At 43.6% G+C, this 20,727-nt stretch overlaps 1 protein-coding gene across 4 annotated transcripts in view; it reads right to left on the bottom strand.

Annotated features, from left to right (window-relative positions):
* The window catches only part of LOC120926699 (NADPH--cytochrome P450 reductase), an 84,088-nt gene that overhangs the window by 22,958 nt on the left and 40,403 nt on the right, over window positions 1-20,727 (bottom strand). For 3 of the 4 annotated variants that reach the window (XM_040336850.1, XM_040336851.1, XM_040336849.1), the window contains exons 3-9: window positions 11,449-11,497; window positions 10,173-10,301; window positions 4,344-4,493; window positions 3,291-3,415; window positions 3,092-3,181; window positions 2,029-2,127; window positions 794-910 (exon numbers count right to left, since the gene is read on the bottom strand). In XM_040336850.1, the coding sequence (XP_040192784.1) occupies window positions 794-910; window positions 2,029-2,127; window positions 3,092-3,181; window positions 3,291-3,415; window positions 4,344-4,493; window positions 10,173-10,301; window positions 11,449-11,497 (759 nt within the window). Of the gene's footprint in view, window positions 1-793; window positions 911-2,028; window positions 2,128-3,091; window positions 3,182-3,290; window positions 3,416-4,343; window positions 4,494-10,172; window positions 10,302-11,448; window positions 11,498-13,235; window positions 13,542-20,727 lie in introns of those variants that run through there. The other variant, XM_040336852.1, reaches the window with a different exon arrangement.

Genomic DNA, 20,727 nt, shown 5'->3' with positions numbered 1-20,727 from the left:
CAAGGGATTTTACTTTATAAAAATAAAGCTGCAGAATGGCAGATCACACAGAAAACGTAGGGATAACAGATAAATGGACATATTACTGCTCAATTTAATTAAACCCCAAACCCAGCCAAAATGTATTTTTCGATTGGAGGGAGCAGGGAAGGGCTCTCTACTGGGTGTATGCACATCTTAGTTCCTAATGGGGAAATTTCCCCCTTATTTTCGGGAATGCAAGTGACGTAAAATGTCTGCAACAGAGACAAAATACATTTACGGTAAATAGTAGGGAAGAGGTAAAACTTCTGATAATATCTGAATTGGCGTTAGTGCCTTCCTGTCCCGGTGACACCAGCAACACTCATTTCTTCTACGGGCATTTCAGAGACAGGAAGTGAGGAGGCCAACGATGACCTAGATGTTAGATGTCCTATTTGAACACATTTCGTGAAAATGAGCATGTGGTTTTTTTTTTATATAGTTCATACTCACCAATGTTAATCACGTGATCCATGTACTTTTTTGTTTTAAATTTAACTAAAAATATGCAGTGCAAATTTTTACCGAAACAAATTATTTGACTTACAAAATAAAGCAGATACTGACACTGTATTGGTGTTGCTAGAACCAAAAGAGATTGCAATGTGTGTTGCCATATCCGTCACCTACTGTAAACAGCTTCTGTCTATACCTGCCTGACCTCATGTTTTTATGGATTATATAAATGACTTGTTCATATTAACAGCTGGGTGAGCAGGTTGTAAACATAGATAATAAAAGAGAAGAAAAAGAACAGATAGCAGAATACCTTATCTTTGATCCATTTATATCCAGCTCAAGGTGCATCAAGTGGCGATCTCCACCCTCGTTTAGCTTACGGTTCGCAGTTACGTCAGCCAGGAATGGATTTTTAGCGTCAAATGGTCTGCAGGATACAGAACATGATCACACACACTGTATATTTACCCATGTGCTGCAATACCAGATTTTAGCATTTAAGGCTGGAATCGCATTGTTGCTGTGAGTTAACGTGCCTTAAGCTGTCAGTTAACAATTCTTTCAAAGCAGTCCATTCATTTGAATGAGCTGCCTAAGGCTGGGTTCACACTATACTACACGACAGTAGTACGACTTTCATCCTACTTGGCTCTGCGTCATTGGTCCTACATCCATCCGACTTTCATGAACAGGATACTACTTTAATCCGAATTTGTGGTAGTCCGACTTGTTCTTTGACCAATCAAAACAATCCCAGTGTGAGATAAATTCATTTTACTGCTGCTGTAATCACATGTCGGAAGTCGGATGGTAAGGACAAGGATCCTACTTTGATCCGACTTCAATGATATTCAATGGGCTGAAGTAGGATCAAAGTCGGACCAAAAGTAGTACAGGGAGCATAAATAGACAGAGATTGCCGCTCCAGGCAGGTCTTGTTGGGTGCAATATTCTTCTCAGGGACTGAGGGTGCTAGCAATGCACATGGCAAATAAGAACAAAAGATGATCAGGACAGCCGCACTCCAATCCAACGTAACTTTAATGTAAAAAACTGGAAACAGGCACTACAAGTCACAGCAACGGAACCTAGGACAGCTGACGCGTTTCACACTAACTCCAGTGTTTACTCATAGCCGATTACAGGGAGCATTTTCAAAGTCGGACCAGTTAAGACGGCTCTCATAGGGAAACATTGATTTTCACACGTCATGCAACATGAGCTACCAATGTCGGAGCGTTTGTCAAACCAGCGTGAACCCGGTCTAATGCACTAAAAAGGTTCATGCACCATTTTTGTAATGCAGCCCACCACAGCACACAGCAATATGTGTTTCACCAGGTGCAATGGAGTACCATTGAGGATTAAGGGCACTGCATTACCACAGAGCAACAGTGTGAACCTGGCCTTGGACATATGGATAGGCATGCAGAGTCCAGTGTTGCCAAGCGTAAAACAAGCTACTGCTCTTAGGAATAATTAGACAACTTTTCCCATCGTGATTATTTTAACCAGGGAAAAAAAAAAAAATGGAGCTTCACTTACGGCTTCTGTGTTTCATAGCTCTTAAGACGGCCCATTTCTCCGGTGTAGACTTTGTTCATATTCTCATCAGTGTGCACCACTAGCTCATACTGACGAATGCTGCAAGAATATTAAATATTACACACATATACATATACATATCACTGAATGCAATACTTCTACCAGAGGAAAAAGACATTAAGAAACTTAATAACTGTCCGATTCATTTCCACATTTCTTTCTACTGGTACACGAGTTGCTGACTCAAGCCGCTATCCTAAGAACTGTAGCTATAAAATACTTTTTAGCACATGCTGTATGATAAAAGTTACTTAAAATACTTTCTTTGCAGTGACCTGATAGAACAGTAATGAAATCTGCGTTAGGTCACAGGTGTCAACTGTCTGACAACTAATTATTTATCACATAAGCTACTAAATAAGGTGTGGAAGTTTTGTTTTGCATTATTATTATTATTATTTTAGGTCCTTGTATAGCACCATCAATTTACGCAGCGCTTTACATATACAATGTACATACATCAGTACCTACCCTCAAGTAGCTTACAATCTAAAGTCCCTAACTCACATTCATATTCTAGGGCCAATTTTTAGACAGAAGCCAATTAACCTACCAGCATGTCTTTTGGAGTGTGGGAGGAAACCCACGCAGTCACAGGGAGAACATGAAAACTTAAAGCTGGTACACACGGGCCAAATATCGGCCAGTTCAACAGATACCGGCCGACAGTGAGCCAGTGTGTACAGCAGCCTGTCTGACAGAAGACGGTCTAGTGACCAACTTCTGTTGAACAAGCATGCTGGAAAACCAGCATATGATTAGCATTGGCAGTGAGTGCCGATCAGTGTGTTCTGGCACAGGGGGCAGTCCCCGTGTCAGAATACAATAGCTTAGCGGTGGATAACGCCACACCAACATCAGCTTGTACCGCGACCTCTCATTTTTTTCCTGTTTAGCCCGCTGGGTTAAAAAAAAACTTCCTGTCTGTACCTAGCATTAACACTGTCTCAAAAATTTACATTGTAAATTACATCACTTCACAAGAATTTCAACTACAAAATACCTGGACTCGTCGCCTGTAGCTTCCACACCAAAGTGTTCACATACTGCAGGCCAAAACTGCTCACGCCATGTGATAAAATCCTCTTCCAAGCTGAGCAACAAAGGGAACAATTAGGCCGAATTTAAAATAAAAGAACAACATTTATTATGTCAACAAAACATTCATATCTTCCATCTGCTCACCAATCTCTTTTACTTACTTGCCATCATCATCTCCCATGCCCACCTCAAAGATTCTCTCAGCTCCCAACTCCTCCAAACGTTTGTCCACATATTTGCCCATAGCATTAAAGTGCTCGTATGTCTTGTTACCCAAAGCAAACACCTTAACAAAACAAAAAGAAAATATTCTGAAGACATTTAAATAATAGTTGGTTACGGGTTAATGTTAAACAAACTTCCAGTGTCCTGTTAATTCATAAGTTAGGGGGTATGGCAGTGGCGGTGTGTCCATAGGGGGCGCAAGAGCGCCGCCTCCTCTCTCCTCCTGCACCCTATTAATCAACAATACATAGCTTCATGCATTGCCCACTATTCAGGTGTCCGGCCCCCTGTTGAGCGACGGTCATCTGAATAACAGCGGTGGGTGTGTTTTGGAAGTGCCCAATTAAAGCGAGATGCTCCAATAGGCTTCACGATTAGAGCCTGTGGGCTCTAATAGGCTTCCAAATGGTTAACCAGAGGGTGCAGAGGCTGTGCGCTCCCTGGTTAAACAGTGCTGTGTTAGGGAATCACTTCCCTAACACTGCCTCACCTCTCAGCCAATCAGGTGCACCGGGTCTGGTTACCGGTCACCCGATTGGCTAAAGTGACATCGAGGGCGGGAGAAGACGTCGCTGACCCGAGGAAGGCAAGTGCTAGGCTGGGGGGAAACTGGCGGCATTAGGGGGCACAAACTGGCGGCAATTGAGGGGACAAACTGGCGGCAATTAAGGGGACAAACTGGCTGCGTTTAATTGGCACAGTGGCGGCAATTTTTTTTTTTTTCAGTTTGTTTGCGCCCCCCAAAAAATTTGGAGCACCAGCCGCCACTGGTGTATAGGTAAATGTATATTGCTCTATATGCCTGCATGATGTAGAAGCAGTGGGCATATTTGCAACAAGGATGCACATAATTTACTTTAAAATAGGCTTCTAACAGTCAATAGATCCTTAAATTCCGATATACCATATCGGTAATACATATAGAACTATTAATAAAGTTTAAACATTCACAGTAAGGAATAAACTGCAATTATTAAATTAGCACTTACAGCGAACTTAAGACCAGAAAGATCAACATCTGCTTCTTGTAACCAGTCATAAAAATCCTGAGCATTGTCTGTAGGGTCCCCTTCACCATAGGTGGCCATGCAGAATACGGCAAGGGAGTTTTCAATTTCGGTAAGACGACCCAGATCAGCCTACAGAATAGCAATATGTTGATTATATATAAAAACTTAAATAACATACAAAAATATATACCTATACATACACATACACACATACACCACACACACATTTTATATTCATTCTACAATCTCTCTCTCTCCCCCTCTCTATACACAAACAGTATACACACACACACACACACACACACACACACACACACACACACACACAAACTTTAATATCAAGCAACCTAAACATGAACTTTTATTAAATAGCACTCCTGTGATCATTTGCCAGCACTGTACAGCAGATGGTTAGGCACACAGTAAGTTTGTATTTTCAATATAACAGCCCTATTTGCATGAGTTAGGATGAGATTAGGATATTTGATTCCCGGGACCCTTAAAAGCATGAAAAACTCCTCCACTAATGCTATAACTGCTAATGGCAGTTCTCGCATTTCACCAGCTAAAATGCTGTCAGTGACAAATGGGACTGTCTCTGTAGACTGCCTCTCATTGTCTAGTTACCTTTCTCATGGTAAAGAAGGCAGTCAGAGTGATGGCAGTATAAGAAGCCTGGTATTAATTATCCCGGTTCCTTGCATGCATAGTCCTGTTTTCCTCATGAGGAATGCCCTAATTGATTAAATATGCGGTGAGTGACAATATAAAAACCTCTACACAAAGGGCTCTGCAGTTGCTAAGTTCTAGCAAAAGGACACAACATGATTTGAAAGAACACATAAAGAACACAAGCTACAAAAATCATCAAAGTGCTCAACTAATATTTAGGATAGAATATAATAGTCAGTTTTATTTGAGAACAAACAAACAAAAAAAACACATGTGCTGATGACTTCAATAAATACATGAAAAATATAACAGCAACCATCAAATATAACACACACACACACACACACACACACACACACGGGATAACAATACAACACTAAAGTACATTTTGAATTTTTTTAATTCATGTAACATTAGCTAGTCACTTTTTACTATTATGATATTTTGGAGGTCAAGATCCCAAGGTTGAACAGATAACATCATTGCCTTCTCCATGTGACGACACATAAAATAGAGACTTTTCTACGTAGACCTTTGTTAACCTCAGAACATCTTCTACCCACACAATGCAATTAGAATACAAGTGGCTCAAAAAGTCTCTGGGTAAGGCTTAATATACACAGGACATTTTGAAACCTCTCCTGAACTATTTAACTTAACAGATAGGAACAGATGTTTAAAAATGTCAGTTTTTGCTGAGTTTACGTTTTAGAAGCTTTTTTTTATTTTTTATTATCAAAAAATAGTAATAATCAAAAAATAAAAAATAAATGCATGCAGGATGATGTTCAGAGGCATTTGAGATGCCAAATGCCTCTCAACATCCACCCTAAACGCATTTGTTGCTTTAAGATAAAAGAGCGGTCCCCGCACACTGTGCAGGGACCGCCCTGTCTTTTCTCCGCTCTCCCCTATGGGAGGAGACTACACATCAGAGATCCAACAATACAGGAGATCCTTTACAGAGGTTCAGAAATGCCCTTGGGCTTAGGCATCAAGTATAATCTCATGTATCCTAGTAGGATCCATGTACTGGAGAGAAAGACAGATAGCTTGATTCTTCAAACAACCCCGCTGCTGTTTCCAACTGGCTGGATGCCCGTTAACGAGAGGACACGTTTTAAAATTATTAAATCTTTACCTGCCACTACCTCACTCTAGGCAATCAAGAGTATAAGTGCCACATTATGGGTTAAACCTGCTCAGGGAGAGCTTAGCTGTTCTAAGTTTTTACACTTCGTTTCCTGTGGGAGACACCCCTTTATGTGAAATGAAAGCTCCTTGACTATTTACGGGTGTACCTCACTATGAGGCCAAGCTTAGCCCGCCACATATGGTTAAGCAGCTGCGGTCACGCTCTCCAATATTGGTGTGGCTGTGCGGTGAGGGGGGCTGGTACTTTCCCTTGGGCGATCTCCATAGCAGACCATTCTCAGTTGGATTGGTTGTTCCTGATTATTTTATAGGGTATAGACCCCAGTACTGTAAACTGTTCCACAGCTATGCAGTGGGGTGGGCAGGATTTGACCTTTTCTGTGAAGGTTATTCTTAAAATGTTGTTCTGTGTTGGCTCATGTGTTGTCCATAGTCACTATGGGGGAGATTTACTAAAACTGGTGCACACTCTCGGTTTCATTGTCAAAGCTTAACTGAACAAGAAGAAGTTAAAAAATAATTTTTTACTATGTACAGCTTTATGTGCACCCATTTTAGTAAATCTTCCCCTATGGGTCTCTTCCTGTGTCACACCATTGCATTCATGAAATTCCTTTCCAGATGGGTAACCAAGAATACAAAAATCATCAAGGCAATGACATGGAACATTAGGGGTCTTGATTCTAAGTTCAAGAGGGCTCTGCTGTTCTAATACATGAAATCTCATGCCCCTCATATCCTTCATGTACAGGAGAGGCATTTGATGGGTAGTAAAATCCTCTTCCTTAAAAAACAGCCTTTGGCGCAGAAAGCATTCCATGCTACATACTCTTTTTTTTTCCATAGTCCTGAACTACTGATGGTATGCATACTAACCCCTATGTTCATATTTTCTTTTTGAGTTTTAATAGGATGGCCGCACACCAAAAAACCTTTAAAAAGGTAGCCTTTAATAGTAAAAAAGGAAAACAGCACTACAGCTTAGAAGCCCTATGTTCTATTAGTTATTACTCTGTGGAATCGAAGATATAGTATAGTCAATGTGTATATTACCCCTCCATTTAGCGCAGACCTTTTTACACACTGTATTTAGACAAACTGAGGTCATATTGTCCTTTAAAAATGCTTTTTATTGGGGACTTTAATGCCACATTATTGCTTGACCCTTACAGACCCACTCCCCTCTAGAGCAGGGGTCTCAAACTGGTCCCATCACACCTTTGTCTGTGGGAATCATGCTTGTAACTGTTGTTTTGCAACAGCTGGAGGGCCGCCAGTTTGAGACCCCTGCTCTAAAGCCTCCACAGGTGTCCTCTCTCCCTGGGCACAGGCAGCCAACATGACTGAGGTCTGGAGATGGAAGCAGTTCACCCGCAGAGTCTACTCCCATTTACTACTTCTATCCTCATCTTGTATAGATTTTGCTTTTTGTTAATTCTTTCCTGCTTGTGTATTTGAGACAACATCAAGGAGAACTCTAAGAACACTGTCCCCTAGCCCTAACTATACAGACCTCTCAAATGCACAAGAGATCACTGTGGAGGTTGGGTAAACAGTGGATCTCCCTATCCCAGGGCTATAGAACATGTCCCCAATACTATACAGAAATGCTGGCAAGCTAATGAGACAGCTGGCAGTAAATCTGCGCAAAGGATAGATATGAGTAGTCTACTTTAGTAAAACATCCGATTACTTTATTTTACCAAATAAAATGCGTTTTATGGCTTTAAATTGCCACTTACTCGGTTCAAGGTGATAAAATTGGTATAAAGTTTGTGGCAACGATGTCATCAAGGTGAATCACATTTCACAACAAAGCAGACAAATCATGCTTATCCTTTGAACAACCACATTGGGTGCCTCTGCCATTCCAACTTCCTAAGGGCCCTTTTTGCACTGACTTTTTCTACCACCTTGTCCACCCATCTGAGAACCCACACAGAGCACCCAGGGTGGCAATGCCCAGTCATTGAAAGTGTCCACACAGACCCTATGTGGAGACAGGTTTTCTCTACCCATGCACTAGAAAAACTGAGTGTTCCCCCCTAGTTGGGTGACTTATTTTGGAAGCATTGTATCCTTGTTTCTAGCGTAATTTAATTTTACACTATAAGGGCTCTCCCGTCTCACTCTTCTTTTTCAGTGGAAACTCTGAGCTTTACCATAAACCTCTGGCCAGCTCCTCAGTATAGTTCAGTCTACAGTCTACAACCTACCACCACACCCAGACCCTAAATGAGACATCCAACTCCCCTGACCTAGTATGGGATGCAAGGCATTCAAGGAAAAAATATATCTCACTGCAGAAAGCTATTAGATCAGAACAGGCATCTCCCACTCAACATCTGTAAGAAGCAAAGGACATTTAGGCTGAGCTATATGACTCCTATCCTATAACAATTATGAACGACTTATGTTAGCCAAAAAGAGGTTACATTTACACGTTGCTTAAATTATTACAACTGACAATTACTGTATATACAGGAATTCTTTGAAAATGGAGCTAAAAATTGCAGGTTGCATGCCAAGCTTTCCCAGAATGGCAGACCTCTCACTGTTGTCTCTGATCTTATATCCAAGCACCTCAACAACCTCCCCCCCCCCCCCCCCAAAGAAAACTTTGAGCCCTACTCCACCCCCACATACAACGGAAACACAAATGTGCTGGGTTGCCTAAAGCATCACCTATGGAAAATTTAGGGTACCAAAGGTTTGTTACAGTTTAACAGACGCACACAATTTTAAGATTTGACATGCTAGGTATCTATTTAGTTGGTGCAATATTATCTTTTATATTTTACCCAAAAAATCTGGTAATATATTGCATTTGTGCATCCTAAAATTAAAATTTGCGTTTTTTTACTGAAATTTTGTGCTTGATAAAACCATTTCCAGGTGCATATTTTGATTTTAATGAAATGCAATCAGTGATCACCCTTCTCACTAAAATGTACAATATACAATCAGATTGCATAGCATATGGCTAGGTTTATACACCCAAGTTTACTAGTTGTGTTTCCAGTGCAGTCAATTGTTACAGAGCAAACACACATTAAAAAACACACAACATAAGAAACACCAAAATATCCCATTAACCATATGTAGTGCAGCCAGTTTAAATCAGCAGGCTGCCCTATGTGTCACAGGAAAAAAGAAAAAAAAATGTGCACTCCAACTATGCTAGATGTGAATGGGCAAGAAAGTGAAATTGGTGCGATAACACAAGAACAATGAGGCTACATCCAGATCTGTGCGTTTTCTTGCATTTCAGAAGTGTGCTGCACAAAAAAAAAAAATAGGATGGATGGGCTGCCCTATGTGTAATGAGTGAAAATACTACAAAATGCCTCTCCCCTTGCAAAAACAAAAATTAAAAAAGCATGTGAGAATGCGAGTTCCCACTATGCAGAGTTTTAAATAGGGATTGACAGCTGAGTGTTTCTATCCACTCCCTCCTATGTACTTGTATATAAATGGCCATACACTATGCAGTCTGATTGTGTATTTTAGTGAGAAGGGTGATCACTGATTGCATTTCATTTAAAAAACATGCACCTGGGAGTGGGAGGGTGGATGATGCAGGGCGTGTGCTAATGAGGTCAGCTGGTCAACTCCTTCCTGTGTCATGACCTAAAGTCTGATCAAGAAGAAGACATTACTAATGGAAACGTGGATTAGGACAAGAAAAGTAAGCGACTCTAGATTTAATGGAAAGCTGATATTTTTGCTAAAAAAAGTACATGAATTCTATATTGGTGCACAGAGGAGCTGTATATGTGTACACATTTAGATTTTAAATGGTTACATTTTAGACAGACTTCCTAATCCTCAATATAAATATACCTTGTGTTCTCAGATTGATAGACTGGCACTGACGGAAATGCTGTTCAGCACTACAAATCAAGAAATAGCGCCTACATTAGTAATAATTGTAACTTGAACCACACCACACAGTGCTTGGGTAAGGGATACTTCACTCACCATTTCAAACTCTTCAGGGTCCGCCGACATACCACGCATGCCATACCGGTGAGCATCTTTTGAAAGTCGATTGGCAAACTCCTCTCCTGTTCCTGTTTGAGACCCATAAAATACAACTATGTTTTTTCCCTACATACAAACAGGGGGAAAAAAGTGCCATTAGTTTTTGAAGTACACCGAATCCATATGGTACAGGCAACAAAGTCAAACGTTACACCCCCATGTTAAGAATGCTTGTTTTTTAGCATGACTGACATACATCTGCAATCTTATCAAACTTGTTTATATGCTCTTCACATGCAGCGGTGTAGAATCTACAGGACCTCACAGAATTTTTACTGCTTAACACAGCAGAGAAAAATCAGTGATTGAAAGAGAGCTGTTCAAATAACTTAGCCAAGGCACATGACCGTATTGAGGGTGTACCGTGTAACAGGGTGCAAATAAGACCTTTCCCATCCCCAAAGCCAGGCCTCTACTGTGACCGCAGCATGGGTGTGTTCTTGTCCCCGCACCCACTGTCACTTGACAGCACAGCTGTGTTTGGGGCTCAACACCCACAACCGCTTCAGGGCTTGTAGTTCATTCATACACAGAGCTCGGTGTATGAATGACACGGCCATACAGGCGGAGCTCCGCTCGGCCGCGCAGTTTTCAAAAAGTGACAGCTAGTACAGCCAGTTGGAGGGAGAGAAGGAGAAGTCAAGTTTCAGATACGCATAGAGAGCAATACAGGAAGATCGGTTCCAGTAATTAAACCCCCCCTACTGATCATCCTCCCTGCCCAAATCGGATTCCCCCTGTTGGCCTGGGCCTGTACAGGAGGACCAGTGGTACCCCCTTATCAGTGGCCCTAGGAGCGCCTACTACCGCGATCTCCAGCTTCCATGGGGATCAGTCAGGTATGAAACTTGCATACTTCTACTGGTCCAAGCTTAAAATACACAAAATAACAAAACTGCAGTGAAATTTTGTGCCACGGTTTCCAACTGCCGCATTTAGTCTTAGTTTAAAAATAAAGGATATTTACTGGTTGCTACAGAAAAAAAAGTTTCAGTGTCATGGACCAACCCCTTAGCGTTGATGAGCAGCTTTAGTAACCGTCATTATTCAGTCTCTAGCTAGCACAAGTTAACAAGCCACTTCTTTCCAGTAAATGTATTTTACTTACTCTGTACATAGTAAATATGAGAAAGACCACTCCAATACAGCGCAATACATCAATGTGCATAAAATACATTCCCACAGACATCACAACAACACAATTATAACTCACCGTCTTTTTCATCTTTTCCACAAAGCTGCTCTCCCTGGAAGAGGTTGTCCTAGAGATAAAAAGCACAATTTTACCACTTTTGTTTCATAACAAAGAAAGGTTTATATTCATGTGTACAACAAATCAATAAAAAAAAAAAAAATGAATTACACATTGTATGCATTAAGATAAAATGCCTTCTGTGTGCAGCAGCCCCCCCCCCCCCCAACACTTGCCTGTGCCCCACCTTTGTCCAGGGATGTCCACAAATGTCTCAACCATCTGATATGCTCCCTCCCGAGTGGCTCCATTGGCTAGCTGACTTTGACAGCGGCAGCAGCCAATCAGGGGAGAGAGGGGGTGGGGCGTCGTGTCTGAATTGACACAGGGAGCGGTGACTCGGGTCAGGTGCCCCTATAGCAAGCGGTTTGCTGTGGGGGCACTGAACAGCAGGGAGGGGCCAGTAGCATAGAAGAGGGTCCCAAGAAGAGGAGGATCCGGGCTGTTCTGTGCAAAATCACTGCAACAGAGCAGGCAAGTATAAAAAAAAAAAAAAAATCTTACAAAAACAACGAGACTTCACAATCACTTGAAGGAACCCCACTCTCCCCAATAAAATATTACAATGAACGATTACACATCAAGTACAAACTGTATGTCAGGGATAGAATCAGGATATAGAATCAGGATATAGAATACCCTTTGCATATGGGAACTTCCTCTCCCATTTCTTAGATTGAACTTAGGATAAGGTTCACATATATGTATCCGATGCATTTTTGATGCCCATTTTCATGCGTGTTTTTGGGATGTGTTAATGTTGCTATGAAAAGGTGTCTGTCGTCATACAGGAAACACACCAAAAGTGCATGTACAATTCCACTGAAATCTATGCACTGGTGGAAACTGCATAGATGTGAACATGACCCATAGAAACCAATATAAAATGGACTGTAGTGCATTTCTGCAAATGCAGAGAAAAAATACATAGGCTTGAAACTAGCCAAAAGGCAAGACATGTTAGTACAAAAAATAAAAACAACAAGCGCACATCATGTTTGAATTTAGTTTATAAAAGGGAATGCTTAGGGCAAAAAACAATTCTATAGAACCCCATGTGTATTTTATGTTGATTAAAATACACAAAAAAAAAAAAAAAAAAAAAAAAAGGGAAAAACACACACACACACACACACACACACACACACACACACACACACACACACACACACACACACACACACACACACACACACACACACACAGTATATTAGTCATATCATCTTTAAGTAGACCTGCACAGATTTGGGGAGAGCATGTAGAGAAGGGGTCCAATGCACGTCACAACCTCTGGTGTATTATATTGCTACTATAACATAAGGATAAGTACTGTGACTATTGTAGCATTTCTGCTGCCAATCTCTAATAAAAACGTATTTAAGAAACCATTCAAGACCGTCTGCGTTCTTGCAGCACAGAAAAAACAAAGAGAACACACACACACCCCACTTTACTGAATTACAAAGGTATATATTTACAGTAGCCCAAGAAAAGACAGCATTTAATTCAGCTTGGACACAGCACTAATAGACTGAGCATGTCTGAGCTGCACTCCCCTAGAGAGAGGAAACATGAAACTTGTGTTCTCACGAGCAGAGAGTTCAAACAGCACTGGAAACAAAACCAGGAAAGTCTGGCTCCGTCCAACTTTCTCAGCTACATTAATCTGCACAAATCACTCTACAGAGACACATGGGCCCCGACCACGACAAATTGCACTAACAGATAGTCCATATCGCCAAACTCACCCAACTACTTTGACATTCTCTTGCGGAACTGAGCTGAAGCATCCCATCTTCTTACTGCTACTTTATGAGTCCTCTGAGTTTAGACAGCACTGGGTTTATGAATACCCCACAGACAAATTCCCAGCGAAGGTCCAAATGTCTTTTCATTCTCCAGCCATAGTCAAGTACGCAGTGTAGATGATCAGATTGCTACAAACAGTTAACACTGTTGCAGTCATTTAGGTAACCAATTCTTAAAGCTTTTTTTTTGTTTTTTTTAACAAAGCATCCCTCTGGAAAGAAACTTATTAGAAGCCGTTTAAGCAGCACAAGGGAAAAAGTAAAGAAAAAAAAAAAAAAACACAAAAGAATCCTTCACATCTGGCAAGAATGAAAAAATAATGGGAAGGGAGAATGAAAGATCCCAAGATCCACTGCTTCTTAGCTCCCTCTCCTCCCCTCCTCCTTTCTTCCTCTTCTTGCTCTTTATCTGTGTAGAATAAGTAAGCCCACACTCCCCTTCCTTCCGCCACCATCAGGTTTCCCAGGAAACTGTGCATCACAGACGGGATCCCCTTCTAGCCTCCCACTCATACTCATTTACTAGTTCTTACCCTTAAATGTCTCACTAGATGACACATCAGGCCTACAATTATTACAATTGCACTAAAAAACAAAACAAAAAAAAACAAACACATGTTCTAAAAATGTTAACTTAGTAGGAACGTAAAAAAAAAAAAAAAAAAAAACTTCCATCCATTCCAAATGTTTACATATTTCCCTACTAGAGGTTTCTTGGCCGTGCAGCTTAGCAAGTCATTTTGTAGGGAATCCTCTTTTAGCGGCAGCTGCCTACTCAAGACAGAACTGCTTACAGTTAAAGCAGAACTCCAGACATACTGCTACATACATATACAGTAGGTGTCCCATTTTATCTACTGAATGAGAAGTGTAACGTCTCGGCATTTACATACCTTAGACACACAACACAGCCATGCTGATTTTTTTTTTTTTTTTAAAGCCTGTGGCGTGCAAAACACAACCCAAAAATTCCACCCGGTGCAGGAAAAAATGTGCACACACAAAGAGTGACCAACGTGCAATACGTTGGCCGGCCCTCCGGCCTAGGAAACAAAAATTCCACTGGTCCTAGCCAAAAGGCCCGGCCCTAGCGGCAGGTGTCAAAAAGGTGTTTGTGGAGATTAGTGACCAAAAAGGTGCCACAAGTGTCCCTCACACACTCAGTGCAATGTATGGCACCCCTGGACTGCCACTCCAGGGGCACTACCTCCACAGGCTTTTCAACGGTCCCTAGCCCCCGGTCCGGACCAGCAGCATCCTTCCCAGCCAGGAAGGTAGGAGAAGAGGTCGGGGAGAGCCCACCTAAGCAGGCTACTACCCACAACCCCTATCTCTCCCACCTAATCACATTCTGGAAATACTACCCGCTCCTCCCGGTAAAAAAAGAGGAGCAAGGGTTCTCTCCAGAACAACCGACTGGGGCAGATACCACCAAATCCAGGCCAAAGGCCAGGGACCCGGCCTCTTGGCTTCGACCTCATGCCATTATTGTTTCAGCACACTGTCACAAGAATACTGACTAAACAATGAATCAATGTCAGGAAATAAAGGAGTCACATTTCCAACTATGCTGTGTGGATGAGGTGTGCAAACTCCAATACTGCCTGAACAGAACTTTCTGCTGCAATTTAAGCGGAGCTCCAGGCTAAATTGAAACTAGTTTTTAATAATTTGTTATGGGATATTATTTTCTTCTTTGCCGCTTTGTACCTCTTTTGTTCTCCTGATTGTCCTACCTTGCCACGGCAAGGTACGTCATCTCATTTGCATCGGCTCCTCCTCCCCCCCCCACCTTCTGGGACTTGTGCGTCCCAGAAGACGACGGGCCCTTAAGAAAGCTCAGCACAACTCATGCATGCACAGTAGGAAACCAGCAGTGAAGCCTTCAGGTTTCCCTTAATGCAAATGGACAAATTGGCTTTGGGTGAGGACATTGCGGGCTCCCTGGACAGGTAAGTGTCCTTATATTAAAAGTTAGCAGCTACAGTATATGTAGCTGCTGACTTTAAAAAATAAAAAAATTCACCCAGGCTGGAACTGCTCCCTTCAAAAGCAGAAGTTCAGCCTAAAATGAACTCTAAAATCTACTGACAAGCACACTCTAAGACAAATATATTTAGCCCTGTAAAGCAAAAATGGCTACACATACTTTTTCTGCAGTGATCCCGTTCATTCTCCAGCAGCGGATGCTGTGTGGAAGAGACAGCCGACAAGTGCTGGGAGATGCCTGGAAAGTGACGTCACCCATAGAGTTACTATGGGGCTTCCATTGTCGGCTGCCTCTCCTGCACACTGAAGCCGCCACTGACAGCTCACCGTGAGACTGAACCAGATCAGCTGCAGAAAAGGTATGTATAGCGATTTTTGCTTTACAGGGATAGATAGGCTAGTCTTAGAATGTGGCTGCCAGTAGGTTTAGCATTAGATAGTTTTAGAAAGAACTTCTACTGAAAAAAACAATCTAATGCTAAACCTACTGGCAGCCACATTCTAAGACTTCTGCGGGCAAGCTCGGCAGGACGGGGCGTGTTTTTTTTATACTGTTCTTTTAAAAATACAAGGAAAAATTGTGTCACTTTTATTCCTATTACAAGGAATGTAAACATCCCTTAATAAGGATTGGAAAAAATAGAGTTACGTACCGGTAACGTCTTTTCCAGTAGTCTTTCAGGACAGCCCACAATTGAGAGATACTCCTCCTCTTCCTCTATGAAACACTGCGCCAGCCCATAAATTTCTCACTCCCCCTGCCAGACCTCAGTATTTATACGAGCACCTCCGGTCAGCTGGGGAGACACAAGAACATGTTAATAACATACAATTACATATCAACATCATGTCCTGGTCTTGAAATCAGACTTCCTCTATTCGGGTGGGTACCCAGGGCTGTCCTGAAAGACTACTGGAAAAGACGTTACCGGTACGTAACTCTATTTTTCCCCTCCCGTCTTTCAGGACAGCCCACAATTGAGAGGATAACCGAGAACTTACCAACTAGAGTGGGACTATGGCTTGCAAAACCTTTCGTCCAAAGGCTTGCTCACCTGCCGAAACCAGGTCCACCCTGTAGTGTTTAACGAAGGTGGTGTAGCTGGACCATGTTGCTGCTTTGCAAATCTGTTCCGGCGTTGCTCCCGCTCTTTCTGCTTGAGAGGTTGCCAGCGCTCGAGTGGAGTGTGCTTTAATTCCTGTAGGGATATCCCTACCAGCCAAAGTGTATGCTTGCTCAATGCTTAGTCTTAGCCACCTGGCAATAGTGCGCCTGGATGCTTTGCATCCCTTCCTGGTTCCAGAAAATAAAACAAATAGTGAGTCTGACCGTCTAAACGGTTTAGTCACCTCTAAATAATGTAGGATACTTCTCCTAACATCTAACGTACTGAAACGTCGTTCCCTTTCCCCCGAAGGGTTGGAACAAAAAGAGGGTAAAACTATATCTTGACTCCTGTGAAACTTTGAAGTCACTTTAGGAAGAAAGGCTGGATCGGTCTTGAAAACGACCCGATCCGGGAAAATAACACAAAAAGGGGGTCTGATCGATAGAGCTTCTAGCTCGCTGACCCTCCTAGCAGTGGTCACTGCAACCAAAAAAGCTGTTTTTAAGGTTAAATCCCTTAGAGAACAATTATCTAAGGGCTCAAAGGGAGTACCCGTTAGGGTACGCAATACCAGAGACAGGTCCCAACTGGGGAAGGGTGGCCCTCGAGCTGGTCTCTGTCTGGATAGTGCTTTAAAGAACCTGACTATCCAGGGACTGGTGGCCAGAGGTTTTTCTAAATACACCGTAAGTGCCGAACCTGCCCTTTAAGGGTGCTAACCGAAAGACCCTTATCTGCCCCACACTGAAGAAATTCTAAGACAGCCGTGGGGCTTTGTACAGAACAGGGGCAATTTACACACCATTCGTTGAAACGAAGCCAAACCTTCTTGTAAATTTTGCGGGTCTCCTTTTTTCTACTATTAAGGAGGGTGGCAATTAAACCTTCGGAAAATCCCTTGGATCTTAGTATGGCTTCCTCAGTAGCCACGCTGCTAGCCTCCACCTGTGGACTTGTGGACATAGGACTGGGCCCTGTGATAGAAGATCCTCCCGCTGAGGTAGAAATAAGGGTGGTTCTGCCGCTAACTGTTTGAGGACTGAGAACCATGCCCTCTTGGGCCAGTAAGGAGCTACCAGGACTAGAGAGGTGTGCTCTGATTGGAATTTTCTCAGTACTGCTGGAAGAAGTACCGGAGGTGGGAATGCATAGCATCTTCCGAACTTCCAGCTTTGGGACAGGGCATCCACTCCCCTTGCTCCTTCTCCCTTGTTCAGGGAGAAGAAACAGGGGGTCTTCGCATTTTCTCTTGAGGCGAAGAGGTCCACCTCCAGAGTTCCCCATCTCTTGTTCAGGAGATGAAAGACCTCCTGGTTGAGGGTCCACTCGCCCTCCCTCAGCTGCCTCCGACTGAGGAAGTCTGCTGTTACGTTTCTTTCTCCCCTCAGAAAGACCGCCGAAAGGGAGAGGGTGTGGATCCCGGCCCAGCCCAGAATCTCTGCTGTCAGGACCGACAAACTTTCGCTTCTCGTGCCGCCCTGCTTGTTTAAATAGGCTACGGCCGATGAATTGTCCGATCTCACCTGAATGTGGTGCCCCTGGAGTTCCTCCTGAAAGAACCTGAGGGCTAGGCCCACTGCCCTCAGCTCCTTCCAATTGGAAGATCTTTTTAGATCTTGGAGACCCCAGGTACCCTGCGCTGGAAGGGATCCCAGGTGCGCTCCCCAGCCCTTGCCGCTTGCGTCTGTGGTTACCACCCGAGACACCGGGATAATCCACAGACGTCCTTGGGTTATGTTGGTGGCCTTTCTCCACCACCAGAGGGATCTTTTTACCTGAAGGGGTACTAGAATCAAGGAGTCTAGGGCTTCTAGGCTGTGATCCCAGACCCTTAGTAGGAAGGCCTGCAGTGGGCGAAAGTGAATCCCTGCCCACTGTACGGCTGGGAGGGCAGATGTCAGCAGACCTAGCGTTGACATCAGGGACCTTAGTGACACCTGTTGATTGTTTTGGAGGGAAGCTACTGCTCTGTCCAACTTCTTGACTTTCTCTACCGGGAGGAACACTCTTGAGAGAGTAGAATCCAGCAGGTACCCTAGGTAAGTGATCTGTTGGGATGGAATTAAACTGGACTTGTCTAGGTTCAGTAACCACCCTAGGTCTGTTAGAACCTTCTTGGTCACTTCCAGGTCCCTGGATAGCTGCTCTGGCGAGGCTGCGAAAAGTAGCAGGTCGTCCAGATAGGCTATGATGGATATTCCCTGAAGTCGCAGAAACGCTAAGGGTTCTGCCAGGATTTTGGTAAAAATCCGGGGCGAGGAGGATAGCCCGAATGGCAGAGCCTGGAACTGGAGGTGTACAATCGTTCCCTCTAGGTCCACGGCCAAACGCAGATAACTCTGAGAATTCTCCGCGATCGGGACGTGTAAGTATGCGTCTCTGAGGTCCAGAGATACCATGAAACAATTGAGGGGAAGGAGGGCTCTGACTGTATAAATTGATTCCATACGGAATTTCCTGTATGAAATGGATCTGTTCAGAGGTTTTAGGTTTAGGATTAACCTGTATTTTCCCGAGGGCTTCTTTACCACAAAGATGTGTGAATAAAATCCCCTTCCTTCCTCTGCCCTTGGAACTCTGAGGATGACACTCTGATCCTCTAGCTCCCTTAGAGCTCCCAACAAGGCTTCGGATTTCTCCTTGTCCCTGGGTAGATGGGTGACTAGGTATCTCTGGGGGGGAGGTGATGAAAATTCCAGTCGGTATCCCCCTCTTATGACCGCCAGGACAAACTGGTTTGGGGAGATTGATTCCCATTGTGGGAGAAAGGTCCCCAGTCTTCCTCCCACCCTGACTAACAAGTCATGGGTTTTTAGGGGGCTGGACAGGAGGGTGAAAAATCGCTCCACCTCTGCCTCTGCCCCTGGGGGTCCAAACCCTCTTTTGGCCTGCTGGTTTGGCCCCTTTTTGCTTATGCGGACGAAACCCCCTTCCTGCCTGTACTGTGACTCTCTTTTTAGGAGGAAAGGCTTTCTTTTTGTCCGCCGTGCGGTCTAGTACTGCTTCAAGGCCCGGGCCAAAAAGCAGGTCCCCTGTGAAGGGAATACCACATAACTTGGATTTAGAGGCGCTGTCGCCAGTCCAAGTCTTGAGCCAGAGGGCCCTTCTGGCTGAGTTAGCCAGAACCGCCGATCTGGCCGACATGCGGACTGACTCCGCTGAGGCATCCGCTATATAAGCGACTCCTTGCAGGATAGTAGGGAAGGAGGCTAAAATAGTTTCCTTATCCGTACCAGCTTCAATGTGCTCCTGAATTTTAGAGAGCCAATGCTCCAGATTGCGAGCCATTACCGTGACGGCAAGTTCTGGTTTAAGATTCCCCATAGTAGAATCCCAACATTTCTTTAATAGGGAATCCATTCTTTTGTCCATAACATCGGACAAAACCCCCATGTCCTCGAACGCTAAATCCGTGTTCCTGGACACTTGGGAGAAGGCGGCGTCTAATTTGGGGCTTTTGTTCCAAACAGATAAAGGATCCTCTGAGAAAGGGAATCTCCTCTTTAGGGATCTGGAAAAAAAGGGTTTCCTTTCAGGATCCTGCCACTCCTTCTTAATGGTCTCAACCAGTATATCATGTACTGGGAAGACCTTTCTCTCTTGCTCCTCCAGACCCCTGTACATTCGATCATGGAGGGTAAGAGGTTTCTTGTCGGTTTGGATACCAAGGGTTGTGTAAACTGCCCCTAAGAGGTCCTCTACCTCATCCAGTGACAATTTGTACCTAGAGGGCTTCCTGGACTCCCCGTCCTGGTCCTCTCCCTCTGACCCCTCTTGAGAATCAGAGGTGGCACTATCTGGAGGAACCTGTTCCTCTTGGGAAGGGCCTGCGGAAACATCTGCCATAGCTGCTGCAATGGGTATGACAGGAGCAGGACCCTGAGCCTGTGGCTGGGTTGTAACCTGGGTAGGGACAGCCAAAGGCTGTAACCTCTCAAACAGAGAGATTTGAATGAGGAGAACGTGGATGACAGTTCTTTAACAGAGGCTGCAAGTCCTGACTCCTGTTCTAATTAATTTTCCCTGACCAGGGATTGAATGCAATCCCTACATAGGACCTTAGTCCATGTTTCTGGAAGGACATCCCTACAGGAGGCACACTTCCTCTTTGAGCTATGCCTTCCACTTCCCGTTTTTTCAATGGCTTTCTGAAACACAGAAAGGGCAGAAAACAACAGTTATAAAAAATTGAAAAAATTTGGTTACAACCCTGGGAGTGCACCTAGCCCCCTATAAACCCTGGGACTAAGGACTCCCCCTCCCCTGGCCACCCAGGGGGCTTGCCTCCCCATGCATTGAACCCTACATGGAGAGGCAAACCTAAGCTAGAGAGC

Source organism: Rana temporaria, chromosome 2 (assembly GCF_905171775.1).
Source record: "Rana temporaria chromosome 2, aRanTem1.1, whole genome shotgun sequence".
Lineage (NCBI taxonomy): Eukaryota > Metazoa > Chordata > Amphibia > Anura > Ranidae > Rana > Rana temporaria.
Note: the sequence above shows the minus strand (reverse complement) of the source record. Positions and strands in the feature narration are given on the sequence as shown.